General features: G+C 45.4%; 1 protein-coding gene across 1 annotated transcript; it reads right to left on the bottom strand.

Moving 5' to 3' along the window:
* Position 1: 1 nt before the first annotated feature.
* On the bottom strand, positions 2-14413 carry GSG1 (germ cell associated 1). The gene is given in 9 exon segments (XM_075427854.1): positions 2-1144; positions 2214-2325; positions 2449-2601; positions 5102-5149; positions 7672-7990; positions 12384-12443; positions 13359-13365; positions 14287-14354; positions 14357-14413. Coding segments are annotated over 9 exon segments (1140 nt in total). The 3' UTR covers positions 2-828.
* Positions 14414-19415: the final 5002 nt, after the last annotated feature.

The following is a 19415-nucleotide window of genomic DNA, read 5'->3' as shown; positions in this document are numbered from 1 at the left end:
GTGTACAGCATCATGTGTCATGTGAACCAGTGTTTCACCTTTGAGAGGTTATGAGTTTGCTTGATTTGGGGGTTGTCTGTGATATTTTTGCAGTGGGGAAAAGGGGACAGATGAAGAGAAAGGAAAAAGCAGAAGCCCAGCCAAGGATTATTAAAGGTTGTGGAGAAGCACGGTAGAAAGAGACAGACAGGAAAGTACCTTGGAATGGGAGACTCTGGGGAAAAAGCAAAAAGGGAGCACACAGGAGTCATTACAGATAAGAAAGAGGAGGTGAGAGATGTCTGAAAGCACCTCCCCATTCCTACTGCAGCAGCACTTTTAGTCTGGGGGCAGGGAGAAGAGGAGGTTGGGCCTGGTAATGAAGAATAAATAGAGTGTTCAGAGAGGATTATAGCCAATGAATGTGAGCACCAATGCCCTTCACCATAACAGTGAACCAGGGTTGCTGGAAGGTCAACGTGACACCACGCAAAGAGGCCCAGTACTGCAGTTTGTCAGCTGGATGACTATCTGTTTCTAGGTGCAATACTGCTGGGATTAGGTATTTACCTCAACTCTGTCTGAAGGTGCTTGGAGACAGCTGGCACCACAACATGTCCCTCCAGTTTCACCCTTCCCAGCTGAGGACACTAATCAAACTGTGATCAGGGAGGACCCACCCTGCTACTGTTGGCACTGCTGTTGCCCTGGCCCAGTGCCCACCTTCTTGGTCCCTGAACCATTGAGGAAGGAAGAGGTCCACAAGAACTTGCTGACAGTGGTGCTGGTATTTGGTTCAGAGCTCTTGTGCTTCCCAAACTCCACTGCTCTGCCCCTGTGCACTCATCCCTAACAGCGATCCTCCCCAGTCGTCTGTCCCAAAACCTCATCCAGCTCCAGCTCTGGTTCCCGCTGTAGCACTTTCTGCTGCAGCTCAGAGTAGAAATCGACTCCCTCAGAGACTGAATGGAGGGGCTTGTCTTGGGGGTCGTAGTAGCCGCTTATCTGCTGCTGTATGAAGCACTGGTGGTGCTGAGGCTGATCCTTGAGGCTCCCATTGTAGCCCTTAATGTGGTTCCTTTTGAACTCCAGTACCGTCTTGGTGTAGGTATTGAGAGTGGTGACAGCAGAGGCCATGCAGCAGGTGAAGGAGGCCCAGGCCGTGCTACAGGGGAGATACAAGAATAGCACATGCTGTGAGAAGCCAAGCAGGGTAAGGAATTGAACTGCATGCACCATGGTGCACCCTGATTTGCCAGGCAGAAGCTGCTGGGCATGAACTAGAAAGACCAAGGCTCATAACGTCACAGTTTTTAGGGGTTACCCCACCACAAAATCCTTCTTAGATTGGTGGGGTAAATACTGGTCATTCCTGTCACAGGGAAAATAAAAAGGGCAGCAGGAAAGTCTGTAACTGGTCAGAGCAGGACAGCACAGCTTGGAAGCAAGTTCTGGATTGCAAGGCTGATCACTGTCTTCCTCGACATGAGGCGTGTCTACTTGAGCATAACCAGATGGCCATGCTGACATTTGATGTCCATGGCTGCCACATGGCACTGAACTGTTTAAGTCTTAAGAGTGGTCATCATCAGTATAACACTGCAAATTAAGCCTGCACTTTCCGTGGGCACTTGGAAGGCTCATCCAACTGCTTTTCAAGTCACCTATGGCGTATCAGCTGCAGTTGGCTTCTTTAGCCTTTACAGAAATGAACTCCGAGCCACCTGCTTTTTATAGCTGCTCTTTCTGGCTGCAGTGTCCACATTTGCAAGCCTGCATCTAGGCTTGGTGCTGCAGGAATAGGCCCTCTGGGCATTGGTTAGTGAAGATGCCAAGCCAACACGCAACTTATTTAAACTGCAGAAAAATAGGGCATGTTTGAGAGCATCATCACAAGTGTGACGCTGGTCTCTGCACACAGGGAAGAGCTGAGACCAAACAAGGCAAACCAGCATAGGGGTAAACCTGATTAGTCAGCAGGGCTGAAGGCACTTGTTTAGGTGTGACCCCATTGTTTTGCCAGTCCTTGGTAGTTACTTATTTAAGTAATTCAGCAACTATTTGTTAAAGCAGGGGATGAGGCAAAGAAAGGAGATTAGCAGTAGGAGAACCATGGTACACCTGTCTTTGGAAACACAGAAGGTCAAGGAGGAGGTGGGTTTTGGCAGGGTGTGTCATGACTGACTGAAGCCTGAAAGGCTGAGGAAGTGAAAATGGCATCAAAGCTCACATACTAGAATGCCCAGCCGTAGTCCCATGAGTGCGGTCTCCAATCTTCTGGTCCCAGACTAACTGTTGCCTGGAAGACTTGAGTGTACATCATGTGTGCCACCATCCCAAGGAGACCTGGACAATAAAGACAAGAAAGCAAAGAAGTTACAGCAGGAGTCAGAGCAGCGTACTTCAGCCTTGTGTGGGAAAGGAGGCTCTCCCACTGCAGTGATTCCAAGCCTGCAGTAACACACTTACCTGACAGCACCGAGGAGACAGCAGCAAAGGCGTTGAGCTTCAATCCACATACAGGATTGCCAGTATGCAGCATTTCCACCATCAGGAGGATGAAACTGATGAGCAGCAAGCTGATGTACAGCATCTCAGATCCCAGCGACAACCACAGGATTCCTGCCAGGAACCAGAGACTTCTCACATCAGTACAGGATGGCTTGTTCAAGGAAGAGTACTCCCCCCTCCCAACCCAATCCTGAAAGGATGTCCTTTGGAAAGAAGGGAAAGAAGGAAAACAACGAACACCCAAAGGAAGAAAATGACTTTTAACCTGGGACTCAGCTGGTGAAGTAAAGAACTGAATGGTGCATCCATAGCTGCAGCTGGGACCTGGCCTCCAGAATTTAGGAAGACGCTTGCAAGCCTGTATTTCTCACTGAAACCCCAATTAAGATTAAACTATATTTTTTGGGGTAGATATCAAGCTAGGGCAATAACATTCACCACTCACCCCATTTTGAACAGAGTGCAAGTACTTTCATGGTGGGATTATGAGTGGGACTTAAGCGATACCACAGCTGAGCTCACTGTGCAGTAGGACTTGGAGGAGAATGAGAAAAGGCACTCTGTAATTCTGGGCTATGGAAAAGCACAGGATTCACTGAGGAAGAAATAGTAATCTGACAAATGAAGCAGCACTGTGAACACTGCTATTGGCACCCATTAATGGCTGTAGAGGAGACATTCAGCTGGGGAAAAGGAGTGTGAAGAAAGCCCTCATTAATGTAGCACTGACTTGACTCCTCAAAGTCATTAGTGCTACAGAGTCACCCAGCTCTTTAGTAGAAGTTGATGAGCTGCATTCCCTGCTTAAAGGCTTGCTTGCTGCAACACTGTCAGGGAGACTATTTCATTAGAGGTCAGATGGCCAGAAGTGTCCTGCAGGCTGCTGACACCACACATGCACAGAGGTCTCTGCATCGCTTTTGCTGTGAGTCCAGGCTCACCACGCATGCTGCGTAATCTGGTCTTGTAATGCTACCTACGTAATGTGGAGCTGCTCTGTACACACCCAGCTCAGCCAGCCCAGCCTGTGACCAGCAGTCACACCACCTTCTCCAGTGCTGGCCCAACTATATAATGACAGCTGTGCTGGAGGCCAAGGTCGTCTCAAGATGATGCTATGTGCAGGAAGGGTTGGAAGCGGGTGATAGAGCTGTTAAGACCACAGTGTCACTATAAGCGTCATGCTTAAGCTCACAGTGATTTTCCAATTAATTTGTAGGAGTTCAGTGTCTTATAGAACATGGCCTTTCTATCAATGTTGAGCTGCAATTAGGCAAGGATCAGTAGGAGGAGTGTGAGGGGGGACAGACAGAAAGATTTACAAAGACACGTAATTTGGTTGCGTAAACCTCCTTTCTTAGGAAAACAGTCTATAGGGAACACATTGGAAGCAACAGAGCCAGAGGCCTGGGCAGGCAATGAAGCACAAGAAGGTGAGAAAGCAGAAAAATGCGTTGCTACTCCCTGTGAAGTGAGCATTTTGTAGTAAATGCAAGAATCATTCAGTAAATACAGTTATTAATTTTATGACAAAGCGGAGATCTGCATGACTTCAAAATGATCTTGTAGCACCAGCTGTATTTGAACTGTGTGAATACTGTTTCCCCAAAGAATAAGCAGGGGAGGATTTTCTATCCGGCTGTTGTGCCGAGTGACCCAGTTTAATCTGCAGGGCGATGCCGCTGCATGCCACTCAGACCAGACCCCTCACCTGGAAATGTGCATCGCTTTAGAAAAGCAGATCAGCAGTCTTTGCCACTGTTTTTAAAACAGGGGAAACAAAGCAGAAAAAGAAGATGAGTTCCCTGAAAGTACTCATCTCCCCGCTGGCTGTTGTGATTCCCCAGCATTTGTTCCAGCCCTTGCTTTCATGGCTTGAACACCGACACAGGCTCTGCACCCGAGGCCTTTGCCTTTACATATGAACATCCTTTGAAATGACTTGCCTCCAGCCTTCATCTTGGGAAATAGTTAACAAGCCCACACCAATTGAAAAGCTTTCAGTAAGTAAAATCTCCATTGCATATGTACACTGAATATGAACGTACTGCATATGTATACTGAAGTTATCCTCGGGATAATCTGAAACATGTGACAATGACAGGAGAGGTGAGCTCTCTAACCCAAATGAAGCTTTCTGTTTGATGAGGCAAGGACTTCACCCTGAAAGTGTAATTTTCAGATGTCCTGATCGCTTACCACAAATTAAGTGGTGATTCAGCTTCCAGAGTCATCACATTAGACCCCAAAACTGAGGCACTGAGTCAACATGTAGTGTAGGTGGGAGGGACTGCCCTCAGGTGGCATCCATCCCCTTCCCGCCGACTACAGCAAGATGACAAGCTCACACTGGGCAACTTATTAGATGAGACAAATCCCACTTCGTATGGGAGGAGGTCTGAGGTTTCCCGCACTGACCTCACAGATGGCAGTGGTTTAGGCAAACATCTGGGAGGAAATATTTGCTCTTTTAGCAACCATGAGGCTGAGATTTCATGCCTGGCTCTTTAGGGACCCACCCTGCTGGCCTCATACAGGTGAAATGTTGCTGGTTCCCATCCCAAGGAGGTGCGCTGGGCAGCTACAGTGAGGTATGGTGACTTGCTCTTACCTCTCTCTGCTGGTGGTGAAAGCTCAATAAAACTACGGCATTTCTCTTCTGAAAAACAAAACCAAAGGTATTAGTTTGCAAAACCATGCAGGGTACATAAGGGAAAAGAAAATCTCTTCCTCTCTCTCTCTTTTCACTGCATAGCTGCAGTCATCCCTGAGTCTACCCATCAGATCGTCTCACCTCTGCTTTCTCTCTGATCATCTTTCCAAATCTTCACTGGGGCAAGGAAGGGGAAGGCAGTGTCTGTCTGGAAAACTAGAAGTGGCCTTTCCATAAAAAACTTCAGCAATCTGTAAATCTTATATGAGACTCTGGGGAATATAAAAATCTGTTGCTGCTCATTCACAACATGACTGTTGGTCAGGCCTATTAAGGCAGTAGCTTATAACAGACTGCAGACCCATCACTTCTGCTGAGGACGTGAATTCCTGCTCACCCCAGTTTCAGCAAAGCAGTTCTAGCACTGCTTCCCAAAGAAGAAAAGCAAAACAAAAAAATTTTCCCAAGTGAAATGTTGTGTGACAGAGATGTGAGTCCCTCTTCTGTCACAGTGAATCACACAGAAATACGGTCTCCTGTCCTCACATTTTAGACGTGCTATTTGGACAAATGGTGTGCATATTTGCTTTGGCTTTTTATGTTGGCCAGATGCAAACTATTGTCTCAGCTGAGGGTCCATCATTATTATCTCTAAGTCTCACTGAATGCTGCATTATTGCATTTGAGGGTCCTCTTCTCTTCTTGGCATGGTATTTTCTCCCAGAAGTATCAGTCTGCTATATTTCATGTAAGAATCTTATTTTCTTAATTTCTATCCCCAGTTTTAATCTCTCCCAATCTCCTGTATTACTTCAGTCATCCACAGCTCTCAGGACACTACCCAGTTTAGTGCCATCTGCAGTCCTCATTAACTTGCGCTTTGCTGCTTCACCTAGAACTTTAATGAGGTTGTTCAGTAATGGCTCATCTAAACTTATCCTGAGATTAGCCTGAATAACGGAATCCTCACTCCAGCTCAGCTCAAACTCCTTTTGCTCATAGTAGCCCCTTTTTGTTGTTGTTGTCTACGCACTTGCTTCAAAGACCCACAGCAGTGGGTGGGTTGTACTCAATTTACAGGAAGCAGGGGACTGAGACTATGTGCTCTACCCCATGCTCTGCTGCAATCCAGATGTAATGCGCTCTCTGCATTCCTTCAGGCATCGGGGTTATTCTAAGACTGCCCTGTGGCCAGAGAAGTCTTTCAGAGAAAGCTGTCAAGGGATGTAGTCCCATTCCGACAAGCACCATGGAAACACACCCCAACCCAAACCAGTCCTGAATAAACACATCTCCTTCCACAGCAGGTCTGGAAATGCTCATAATGAAGCAGCCCTCTTGTTAGAGCATGAGAGTTTCAAGCACGTTCCCTCCTGCTCCCACCCTTTTATTCACCAGTTCTTTATTTTCAAACTCTGGCAGCAACAGATAAGAAAACGAGAAATGCTGTACTAGAACAGTGGCTTAGTTAAAGAAGGTGAGATGCTTGTGCCTGGGGAGACCTGAAAGGAGGGTGGTGGGCTCAGGGAAATGGGACTGATGAAAGCGACTTTCATCACTGTATTTTTAGATACAAATCTCCCTGTTGTCCACCTTCTGGGTCAGTTCTGATCCTTGATGTGTGTGCCAGGCCATAAAGAGCATCTGTGCACTGCAGAGCATTCACCTGTGCTGGCATGGCATAGGTTTCAGCAGAAAAGCTTCAGCAGGGCTGGGCAGAAGCAAGTCAAGGGTGAAGGCAGGCACCAAAGGGGGCTAGTACAGGTTGCACGACCAGCCTCTGGAACTCTAGTGTTTACAGTGCCAGTCCCACATGGTCAAAAATCACAACTGAAACCTGTCACAATATCACAAAAACAACTAAAAAAATTACAGTACTGCAGCTCTAATCCTCAGGTCAATTTGCCTCCCAGCTTTAGTTCCTCTGGGTTCAGATCTTCCAGTTTTTCTCTGTATCTATAAGGCAGTACTTCTCTTTCTCTCTCTTTTTTTTTAAAAAAAAAGAAAGCCCAGTCCCTGTTCAATTCACAAAACTTCTCAGTTTGGTGATTTAAGGAGAACGCCAACTATTGCAGTCCTTACAGTGGTAACTATAAATTGACAACACTGCATAAAATCTCCCTGCTTAGGTTTCCGAGGGGACACGTACAAATGTGCCCTGGAGAGCATGAAGTAAGCTGTGTGTAGGAATGGAGATAATGGGGAAAGGGAAAGGAGGCTTACTCCAGTTCACATCAGGATGAACAATGCCATCACAAAGTCACTGCCACTACCATTACTTGGACTTCACAGCCACTCTTCCAGACCGAAGGTCACACCAGAGATAACCATTCTCCTTTGTCCCCCTCTGCAAACATCCCATTAAAGGACAGAAATATAAGGATCACAGCAGTGCACAGGGCAGATGCCATCTAGGAAAATTAAGAAGGCTTTGCTCCCAAGTTTTGCCAGCCTCCTGCCTGTCATTTCCAAACTTCCGTGGAGTAAACAGAAGGGAGGAAACTATGGCTGCCTGGGCAAGACACTACCTGGCCCTTCCATGCTCTCTTCACAGGAAAGCCACATCCCCGTGTGGAAGTATCTGAAGGCAAAGCGGTCATCCCCGGTCTCCCAGCTGTAGTGCACCACATCCTGGGATGAAACATTGCTAGCACCTGCGTCAGGCGGCATGGGGACACCGATGCACTTGGTGGCTTTACTTTTCCCACACAAAGGCTTGGGCACTTTCTGGGTCCCGGTGCACCAGTAGCTGCTGAGCAAGGCAGTGGTGGAGAGGCTGAGAGCCAGCAGGTTCAGGATAACAGCCAGGAAAGCACGGCGCCATGGCAATCCCTTTAGCAGCTCCATCTACAACACACAAATGGGAGGGACTGTCACATCAGCCACTTGTCCCACCTAGCCTTATGAATCCTAGCTCTTCCCAGCACGTACCTGCGGGGAGGGGTTATGAGCACTCTGCTCTCCTCACAGCATCCCAACAGCTCACCCAGCACAGAAGAACCTGAAAGCCAGGGCGATGGAACAATAGGTCATCTTCAACCCTTTCAAAGTACACTGAATATCTGTACTGGGCAAGTAAGGGTGACCCAGTAGACGTAGCAGGGCTGAGTGCATTGGGGTGTGTGAGCACATGAGCCAAATGAAAGCGACATTATATTCACTCCATCTCAGAGATGGTAGGGAAAAACTGTTAAGCAGCTTCCCCAAATACTGAGTGTTGCCCTTAGATGGGGAATGATGAATGCTCTGTCCAAGTGAAGAAGAATTCTTGCTGCTAAGTGTCCCAAAACACTTTTTCAAGCAGTTCATTACTGTACCTAGCGAGGTAGGGAGTGTATTGATTTCACAGTGGGGAAAGGCAGGAAAATGTTCCCAGATGACTGAAGGTGACACAGCAAAGCAGTGACCTGCTCAGCAGGGACACCCAGCTATCCAAATCCGGCAGCTCAAGTTCAAGCCCCAGAGAAGCACCTCCCACCTGAGCAAGCTCTGCTCTGCACATCAGAAATTTGGTAGCGTAGTGGGATGACAGTGTCTCTGCTCTCACACAAAGTGCCAAAGGGTTTTTTTTAAGAGCAAACGTTGCCAGAAACACTCTTCCCAGTTTCATCTCATCAGACGAAGCAATTCAGAAAGCAGTTTGTGTACCAGGGTCCCAGGACCTGTTCTTTCTCACTCAGAGGGCAGCTTAAGAGTTTATGGTTTCTGCAAAATCCTGCACTGGCTTTTGTGAACCCCAACTTATTACTCCATGGATTGATTAGATGTCATCTACCCACACATCAACTTTCATGTAATCAACGCATGCCTCTTCCCACATGGCACTCCCTATGTTTGGCACAACTTCATCCAGATACTCCCACCTTTTCCTATTTATGACTCTCAAAATCTATTTGCCTGTGAATAGATTCAGTTTGTACAGACATTGCCTGCTGCCGGTCCTCTTCATGTAGCTTTGGTTGACTCACCCAACATTGAATGTGTGAGAAAGGCCCAGCGTACTGTGGACACTACTATAAATAAACAATACAAGACTGAGCTTTGCACTGTTTGTAACTGCACCACAGCTAAATGTGGTGTAGTTAGAAGCATTTGTTCTGCTAACCAGCAAGCTCAGAAATGTGGTCAATAAAGATGGTGCTGAAGCTCCTCTTGGAAAGTAAGACTTCATTAGCATCTCTTCACACTGAGAAAACAGTGCCTGATACAGAATACCCTCACCAAAGGCAAAAAAATACTCAGTTCCTGAAAAATTCCTGTATGTTTTATGTTCTGGCTTCTTTTACATCTTCACTAGAGCATTTCTTTGTTTCAGCAATGAAGATGCTGCACGCTGGAGATGGCAATATCTCAGTGATACCATAAATAATGACATCTATGATCTGAAGGCATGTTGGATGACACCGGTTTCACAGAGCAGATATCTACTAGGAATAGTTAATTATGTGAAGGTTTCTGGGTAAGGTTGGTGGCAAATTCCTCACTGAAAGTTTTTCAGTGGAAAATTTGCCTTATGACTGAAAAGGAAATTATAGATAAAATTGCTCTCCTCAAAAACATGATTTTTCATCTGAAAATAGAAACCTTCAGCACACAAAGTTTTTTAGTTTTTCATCAATGCTTCATTATAAGATTTTCTGTCATCAGGTTTTGGTTTGCTCAAGCTTTTATTTTAAAAAAAAATCTTTCCACTCATAATATTGACAAAAATCATTTTTCTAATTTAAACCTTCAATAGTGGGAAAATATTCTCTCCAGTTGATTTGTGACAGTAGTTGAAAGGCCATATAATTTCAGAACAAGTGATAAGGAAAAAGGCTAAAAAATATAGGAAACAAATGAGTCAGAAGAAGGAACTGGATCAAGGATGCAGAGGACATAGCAAATGAGAAGTAAGTCTGTACTACTCCTTCATGAGAACTTTGTCAGAAAAGTTTCCCTCTGTTAAAAGCCAAGCACTTACTGACAATAACTGACCATTGTATCTAGATAGCCCCAAAAGGAAAAAGTTGAATTTACCTTGGCAGCAAGTCCTCGAAGTCCTGTTAATTTGGAAGAGCAATGAATAAATGGGACTCACGCTTTGTCTGCTGTTTTACTCATCTCTAGATCCTCCAAGAAACCAAATTGCTTCAAAACCCCTTTCTCCTTTGTCTCTCCCCTCCCCCCCCCCCGCCATGATTATTAAATGCTATCCCTCCAGCCAGCAGCTGTTTTGTGGAAAATGGCGATTTTGTAATCCACAATGCAATCACAGCACAGCTGTTCTGGGAGATTATACAGGAAGTGATTGGTGCTGCAGGCTGGGATTAAGTTCAGAAGGGTGACCTGTATTGACTGAGTAGAAAGTTTCCATAAAACACAGAAAGATCCCAGCCATCTCCGTGCGGTGGGTGTTTGGGGGCTTGTATGCAGTGACCTGGCGGCTCTCTGGCCAGTGCTTCAGGGGACGAGTGACCTTAGCTCAGAAACTACCAGCACCCTTGGCGTCAGGACACCCCTTGCCCTGTGCACTGTCTCAGTACAATGGCAAAGGCCACAAGCTCCTCAGCCCTGGGATATCTTCCTGGACAGACCTGCCAGTCACAGAAAGGGGAGAAGAAAAAAATGGGGAGAGGAAAGCTTACGTGACTGCATCTGCTTTGAGGATTTCAGACCTTGAGGAGATGCCAATCCAGCTCTCACCATGGGTGCTGGAGATTTTAATGACAAAAGAAGCCCCTTAGCAGAAGCACTGCTGGGTGGCAGACTGGTGCCACAGCATCACCACCTTGACAGAGGTATGTGAAACAGTGACAAGTCAAAGAAGTCCAGTAGCCAAAGGACGGGAGCATGGCAGATACTGTCACTGTCCCTCATAGTGGCAGCTTTTAGCAACGTGCAAAGTTCACCAGGAATCCCAGCTCCCAGCAGTTTCACATTGGATGAATTTGGGAAGTTAGTAAGGAGAGACGGAAAGATTCACACTCACCCAAAGTCCCCTCTGAGCCCTTGTCCTGAAAGTTTAAATGTTCCCACAATACCTGAGGGTGTTGATACACCTCGTTTTGTATCAGAACAGTGAAAAGTAAGAGTGGCATCACTTCTCAGGAAAATGAACTGTTACTAGAGGGCATGGAGCATTGACTCACACTGCAAGGGAGAGGGGCATCCCAGAGGTACGCACACCATCTTCCCCACAAAGGCTTTTCCCAGTGCCATGCAGGTGAGGCTCCCACCACCACTGGGAGAGAGCAAAGCAGATTCCCTGCATGCCTGCCCTGCTGCTCTGCCGGGGCAGAGGAAACCAGTGGTGCAACTGCTCTCATCCCCCATGCCCAACACCAGAGCCCAGAGGCTGGGAGGCAGGTGTACAAGTAGCTCTGGGTGACAGCACAGCCTGTGACAGTCCCTGCGCAGCACAGGCAGCAGACGGAGACGACAGGTTCACGGTCCCATACGTGGGCTGTGCTACCACAGGCTCCTGACCCTTCCTGCCCCGAGCAGAACAGTCGGTATTTCTGCAGCTATTTTAATCCTAGTCACTGCATAAGCTTCTCTAATATAGATAAGCATTTTAAGATGGGCTAACTGAAAGCAATGCTAAATGTTTCCATGCTCCGTGGACTGCCTGCAGGTTTTTTGATTAATAAAAAGGTTCTGTTTGACACAGATGTATTTAATTTACTGAAGTAGGTAAAATAACAGCTGAGGCTATTTAAAACAAGAGTGATTATTTTTTTTTTTCTTCATTGTTCAGTCTCTGCATCTGGACACCTTAAGTTTGGCTTCTAAATGCTCAGTAAAAAAAAAAACCCTGGTTTTCAGGCTCAAGAATAAAGTCCATCTCTCTACTGATAATCCTTAATGTTAACATGTTCCTAATTTTAAGCTTGATGAGAGTCTGATTAAAATAGAGGATGCTATGTCAGTTTCTAAAGCTGGGATCATGACATACAGATTGATGAAATGAGATTGTATTAGATTTATATGGATAAGAGTTCAGGTTGAAAAAGAAATTTCTCAGAAATGTGCTATGGTTTCAAAAATATACACATATCAAATTTACTGTTCTGAATAACAGCAGATATTTATCTTTCCAGAAGATGGCAATCTTTCTCTAGTCTTCTTTTTGGGAGTCTGCTGCTCATGTGTGTGCTTGGGAGAAGCAACACCCAAGTTTAGACTTCTGTTTCTTCCCTTTATTTTTTCCCCCTCTATCCTCTCTTTTCTCCTGTTTTTATGAACTCTACCTCTTTACCTTGCCTACGATATCGGGGATGGGTCCTTCTCTTTGACTTATCTGAGCCTGGGAAGACTTCTGAAATCATTGGGGAAAGAAAAAAAGAGGAGTGAATGCAAGATCTTAGAAGGGCGTGTGCTCCACCTTCCACCCTGCACAGAACTATTCTTTCTAATACATTTTCCTATATTTTGTCAAGTACCATATTAACTTTCTCAATGTGTTTCCATTCCTAGATTATTGCACACAGCTCATAGAACATCAACACCAGAGCACTTTTCCTGAGGTTCAACAAACTTCCCTTAGTAAAATCTTATGAAGTTTTTTTTTTTTAAATTTCTATTCCAACCTTGCCTTAGTCTGACTAATTACGGACAGGAAAACCAAGCTGAATCTGTCTTTCACCCTACTGTGCCTTCCAGTTTTCTCCCCTTTGTATCTGATAGTTCCCACCATAACTTGGCTTGACTAGAGGTTTTAGATGTCTCCTTCTCTTTGAAGTCAGCAGCAGCCAGTCCCTGGTGACTCGTTTAAAGTTCGCCCATTGAAGTGAATGACCATCGCAGTTGATTTCCTGCGCAAATCAGCCAAGCGCTTCATTTATAGAAACAAAACAAGGAAACGAAATGCAAAACACAATCTTAGCACAACACCTCTACGGAGACTGCCAATTCTAAACAAGCCCGGGCGTTTACAAGTGATGCATTTTTATCCTGGCTGTATCACATATGTACTTTGGGTGTAATCTGCCCCAGAGTGACACCCTCAGCTCCACAGAATGCTGGTGGAAAGGGAGGGCGAGGACCCTTTACCAGATAGGGCCCAAAAATCGCAACACTTAACTGGCAGGTCTCAAGAAGCACATGGCTCTTCATAGCCCTCCATGCAATCCTCCTGCCCAGGGATATCAGGGATCATATGCTGTCCTGACATTGGCTCTTCAGCTGTCCTGAAGAGGAAGAGAGAGGAGGAAGAGCGGCTATTTACAGCCACAACATCGCTCTGTGAAACCTGGACAAAGACGGGCTCATACTCACCCCTCATTCCACACATTCGTCAGCCATGACACTTCCCACCGCTCTTGTTTTTGCTGTTTTTACGGGAAGACTGTCCAGCGCTGTAGTCCCCTCCCTTACTGCCCCACAGAGAGCAGGATGCCTCCGGGTGGCAGTGACACTGAGAGCGCCAGAATTCTCAAACCCAGTGACAGACTGCAAATGCCAGATTTCTCCCTGAGCTCTGAATAATTCCACTCAGATTGTAACCTTTATTTAGCTGTTTGCATGATGCATTAACTCTTGCACTGCAAATGACCTCATTGGGTATATTTTTTCTAGTCTAAGCACATTTAAAGGTGAATTTTGTTTTTAAAAATGAACAGCTTACATTGCTAGACATCAAGTCTGTGGCAGAACAGAAATAAATATTGAATTGGAATAAGTAAATGCATCTTAAAGATGAACAAACAAGCTTGCCATCAGTTTGGACCTACCTACTCCCCCCCATTTTTTTTTCATTTTATTTTCTCAAGACAAGTCTTGCTTGGCTGAATTTTTTTCTAATCTTTATGGTTATCGATCATTCAAAAACCACATAGAAAGTAGACATGAAAAGAAAAAAAATCAAATGCAGATACACAGGCTTTGAGGACTCACTAGAGATTCTAGATGTCTCAGTTTCTAGATAGGCAACATAAGACTATTTAAAGGGGGTTGCTTTTTACAGAGTACTTAAACTCTGGCAACTCTAGGATGTGTTCACCTGAACGCACAGAAAAAAAATGTTATTTATGAAATTTAGCCAACCATAAACTGCAAGCAGACAAGAAAAAGACAACTTTTTATATAGATCTATAAGGATATTAAAGAGGAGCCAGTCTAGGAAAGGGTCCATACAAACCCCCAAGCAGATAAAGGCTTACCTTATCCACTGCTCACTATCCCCATCTGCTCCTCTGAGGCATCCAGTGAAATACTACAAGGTGATCACGCACTCTTCCCACTATTTCCTTCTCTCTGACTGAACATGTAGCAGCCAAAGAATTCCATGAGATCTGACCAGATGCTTTGAAATGTACCAAGTCTGTCACTTTATTGATGGGTTAATTCTTTCTGAGCTTGCTAATTCATCACAGTACATTATATCAGCCACAGGATTGGCAGGGCGTCCACTTCTGCAGAATGCATCTTTGTAATCTGGTAGTCCTCTTTATGAAAATTGTTGCCAGTTTTAAATCTACCACTTATGGGATCTCAGTCTGTTACTCCACAGAATCACAAACACCCAGACTCAATGGCTGTCAGAAGCTCATGGGCTTTTTATCATCAAAAGGGACCATTACAACAACATAGTCTCATCTTGGGCGTAACAGAACCCAAAAAACTTCGGACAAACATTTCCAGCGATACACAGAGCTCCTGCTGGAGCTATAGCACATATTTTATACAACTAACTAGTATCGACTGTGCAACAGGATATGATGGAAAACCATCACATCCTTAGAGAAGTTATTCCAATGGTTAATTAACCTCCTTCTTAAAATTTTGATCTTGATTTGTAAGCACAGTGTCTGCCTTAGTTTTCCAACCTCATCAGGCTGCTCCAACACACAAATAAATAGCCAGTGAAATGATTTCCTAAAAATGTTATTGTAAGAGTCACAAATCAATGCATTTCATTAGAGGCACACAGTGTGATCTAGCAAGCTGGCTGACTGCCCAAATTCCTGGTTCTGTACTTGGCTCTGACACATAATTTTCCCCTCCCATCGGCCAAGTCATTAGTGGTACGTTTACACTGCAGTCAAAGCAGTGGCAGTGATGGGGAGTAAACATTCAGTACTTGTTTTAATTGGGTGTTAGTAGCAATTTTGCTCCAGCAATATGGAGCACAATGCAGGGTACAAACTTCAGTCCAGAATCAGAGTAAGCTGTGCTGAACTCCACATTGCCATAGCTGGACTGATAGTTCAAAAGTAGTTCTTGTTTCCCTACAGTATAAAGTTGGGTCTTCACAGTCATTCCCACAGATGCAAATCTACAGCAAAGCTGATCCTTGTTGATGTTGGAATCAGCACAAAGCCAGTGGGAAAGAGACACTCTGTTTTGATAATGACAACACCCAAGGATCCAAAATTAATCTGTGCAAAGGGTACATTGCATATGCAGGTGATCTTGGAGTCAAAGAAATAATATCAGTTTTAAAGCATAAAAAATTGAAACAGTGCAGTTGAACCACACTGCACTTTGGTTTCATGGATGGAAATGAGTAAATCAAAGCAATTGTTCTCTGCTTCAATTTAACTTTTTCTCCATTTCACTATGGTGAATCAGAATAAGCAGAGCTAGAAGAAGCCTCCAAAGATTATCTACTCAATCCACCTGCGTCAATACAACCTATGCGCCCTAAAGATCTTCAAGCCTACTTTAAAATTTTCTCCAAGGCAGGTACTACTCCATCCCAAATTGAAGTCAGTATATTCCCTTGTAATATCTTGATTCCAACCAAATCACAATATCCATCAGAAAACTTCTCCATCTCTGCTAAATGCCATGGTCTCCATCCCACATCTGAATTATTTACTCACATGGATGGTCCCCTTGAGGCCACTGGAACTACACGGTTTACTAAAGTTATACTCACGTGCTAGTATTTGCGGAACCGATTCTTCAAAGGAAGACTCTAAGCTAGCCGGAGAGGTTTGGAAATCAAAAAGAGTGAGTAAGACAGAGAGTTAGCTTTTTTGAGGTAAGGCGTGGGAGGTATTTTCATTCTTCAGCTATTAAAAACTCCTTGCTTTGGCAAGAAAAAAAAAGGGGGGAGAGAAAACTGGGAGGGGAAGGGTTCATGAATAAAGAGGAAGCATGGCAAGAGGTACAGCAACCAGGGTGGGCAGAAGGCACAAGCAAGTTTCTCAGGCTGCCTCCCCTGACAGAGCAGAGACGGTAGCGAGCACAGGTCAGAGAAGACAAGGTCTAATATGCTGGTCTAAAGGGAACAATAAAACCACCTTTCTTTACAGTGCTAAGCAGAGGGGTTATGTTACAGTGTTACAGTGGGTGCATTGAAAACAACAGTGCTAGCTATTTTAATTTCACCTTTTATCTTTCTGGATGTCCTGGTAATTATCCAGGGCTGAGGGCATCTCCTTTTTTTCCCAGATTTAATGAGGATCTTGGATCTCTTTCCATTTCTTCATGGCATTTTGGAGCTGTAGCTTCACAGATGCTCCTGCTGTCACGCGCCGTCCCCAGTGCTCTTGCTTTCTGTGTCCTTGCAGACTGTGGCAGACAGCATGGAGGGGCTGCCTGTGTCCTGGGGAGGGGACAGGTCGGGACAGGGCGATGGTGACACAGGTCTGGACCCAGTCCTGCAACTCGGAGGCCCGGAGAGAGCAGGCGGTGCCGAAGCGGGCATCGTCACTGCCATGGCCGCGGGGCGGGTGCAGCACTCGTGTGCGTGGCCTGGCTGGGGAGCTGCGGGGCACCCCGGCTTCCCCACATGTCCTGGGGCAAGGGAGGGCCCCGGTGGGTGGAAACGGAAACGAGAAATGTTTTGCAGACAGCTGGCAGTGAACTTGGGTGTCTCCCTCTCCTCTGCTGTTTTTTGTTGGGTTTTTTTTTCATTGTTTTTCTTTTCTTTTCTTCTCTCTCTCCTCCTCCTCTCTATCTGCCTCCCTGTTTCCTCACAGCCAGGTTTCCACTTGCCTGGGCAGCCCCGGTCCCATGCAAGGAGCCAGGATGTCAGTTCCCCAGGGTGGCCCCAGCCACGGGCAGGAGGGATCCAGGAGCGGTGACACCGTCCTGGGCCGGGAGAGGCTGGAGTGGGGCGACCCTGAAGCCACAGCCAGGGGCCTTTGTGCAAGTGCATTGTAACCCGGGCCTTAATCACAAAATCATGTGCTATTATTTCCATCAGGTCCACAGTTAAAAAAAATAATAATAAACACCCATCCCTTCTGGCCCCCATTATTTTTTTCTGAGCAGGCTCAAGCTACAATTACTCAAAGGCTTATTATTTAGCCAAATTCAGGGGGGATTTCGTCATAGATGGCAAAATGTGTCTTTCTGACAGAAAAATTGTGATTTATTTTAAAGCAAGACACTGCTCAGAGGGTGTTTTTTTAAAAGAAAAAGTCAACGAGATTTTTTCTTTTAAACATGGATTAACCAGAATATTCCCTTGCCAGCCTTGTTCTCAGAAACAGCTCAGCGGTTTTGACTGAAATTAAAAACAAAACCAAAAAGAACCCAACAAAAAAGCTGAAGCAGACATGAGCTAGAAGATGCTGGCTCCAAGTTTGGCAAAGTCAAAAGCAACCAAAGCCAAACCTCGTGATGAGATGTGTCGACTATTCTAATAAAGAGGCAATGCTACTAGCAATGTCCTCTATATGTTCTGTGCACCCATCAACATGCTAATCTCAACATTAGTCTTTCCCAGGTAGCCAAGGATTATAGTTGCTGAGCTTTACAACTAAGTATTAAGTGGTGTGGCTGAACAGCTTGACTGAACAAGAATTATTTGCCATCACCTCAACAGGGTAAGCATGAAGGAAGGAGAACATCTGGCTAGTGTGTTACAGGGCAGAACTCAGAGAAATTAGGTCAAGCAGAATGGAAAGAAAACTTCAGAAACCTCTTCCAAACAGTGAAAAGTAGTTGTCTGTGGAACAGTCTGTCATGGGAAGTAAAGGGTGCCCATTGCTTAAATCATACACAACCAGACTGGATAATGTACTGGAACATGCACTGTAGGCAAGAATCTTGCAGGAGCTGGGCTGGGCTAGAATGTGAGAAGATGGACTGGATGAACTAGCAAGATTTTCCCACCTCTAATTTCTTTTTTTTTTTTTAATTGGCTGTAGTTTGCATTGCTTGAAATTCCTTCACATGAGTTACAGAATCTCTGAGCAAGGAAGAAGATGGGGCTGGAGAGAGAGGTGAGTGTGTTTTCTGAAAGACACACAAAAAAAGAAGCCTGCAGCCTCACAGAGGCTGTGAAACCAGAAAGACTGGCTGGAGAGAAAGGGAGGGAACACAGCTTGGAGGGGCTGCTCCCACCGGGCTGGTGCATGTGCAGGTGAGCTACACTGAGGTCGCCGTGGGTGAGGGTTAGGTCGGTGGTAAAGAGTATGGCTTTGAGAGAACCATGAGCCTACTTAAGCATGCTGCAGTCACTCATGGTCAGTCTTCAGCACTGGGAAAGAAGTGGGAAGGTTCTCTGCATGACTCTCCCCTGCTAGCTTTCACCAAAGGATTTTTGAGTTAGCAGAACATTTGACTAGGGGCTTCTCTCCCACTGTTCTTCCTTTTAAAGCAAGAATTTTCTGTTTTGCTTTGGCCTGAAATCAGCTTTCAGAGGGTTGGATTAAAACAGAGATTGCAGAGCTGGTCTTTCACTCACTCCTTCATTAATCCAGTGCTGGACACAACAAACATCCTTAATTACTCCCATCAGTCCTGAAGCCTCACACGCAGCTTTACCACAATCCTGACTTTCAAAATCCCTAGCCTTTCTGTTCATGACTGGATGCAGTCACAGGTCAGCCGCTCTCCTTTGATGAGACTCAAAGCAGGTCGCTGGCCTGCCCTACAGCCCTTTACTACTCCTGCTGTCTGTCTGTGTTGCAATTTTAAGGAAGCCCTAGGGCTCTGCTAATGGGGATCTGAAGTCCAACCTGGATTGAGCAATCCTCAATCAGCCCTAGGAAAGTCCGTCTGTCCTACTGTACCACGTTTTACTATTCCAGCCTTGGAAAACATCCTGGTTTGGGCTAACGTGGCAGTCCAGGATAACACCTCCCTCTGTATTCATCATGCTGCAGGTCTGGGACAACAGTGATGTGTGAAGTGCAATATTGCTAAGATTCTCAACAAAACCATTCTGGAATTTACTGGTGTTTCTTTCCACCCACAGTCTGTTACAGACCTTCAATGTGTGCTTCACAGCTTTGCTGGAGCAGATCTGCTCTTCCACTCTCTTCATAGATTAAAATGAATTTAATAATTATTAAATGAAAATTAAAATCTAGAGTGATTGAACTTCCCC

This window comes from Opisthocomus hoazin, chromosome 8 (genome assembly GCF_030867145.1).
Source record: "Opisthocomus hoazin isolate bOpiHoa1 chromosome 8, bOpiHoa1.hap1, whole genome shotgun sequence".
Classification (NCBI taxonomy): domain Eukaryota; kingdom Metazoa; phylum Chordata; class Aves; order Opisthocomiformes; family Opisthocomidae; genus Opisthocomus; species Opisthocomus hoazin.
Note: the sequence above shows the minus strand (reverse complement) of the source record. Positions and strands in the feature narration are given on the sequence as shown.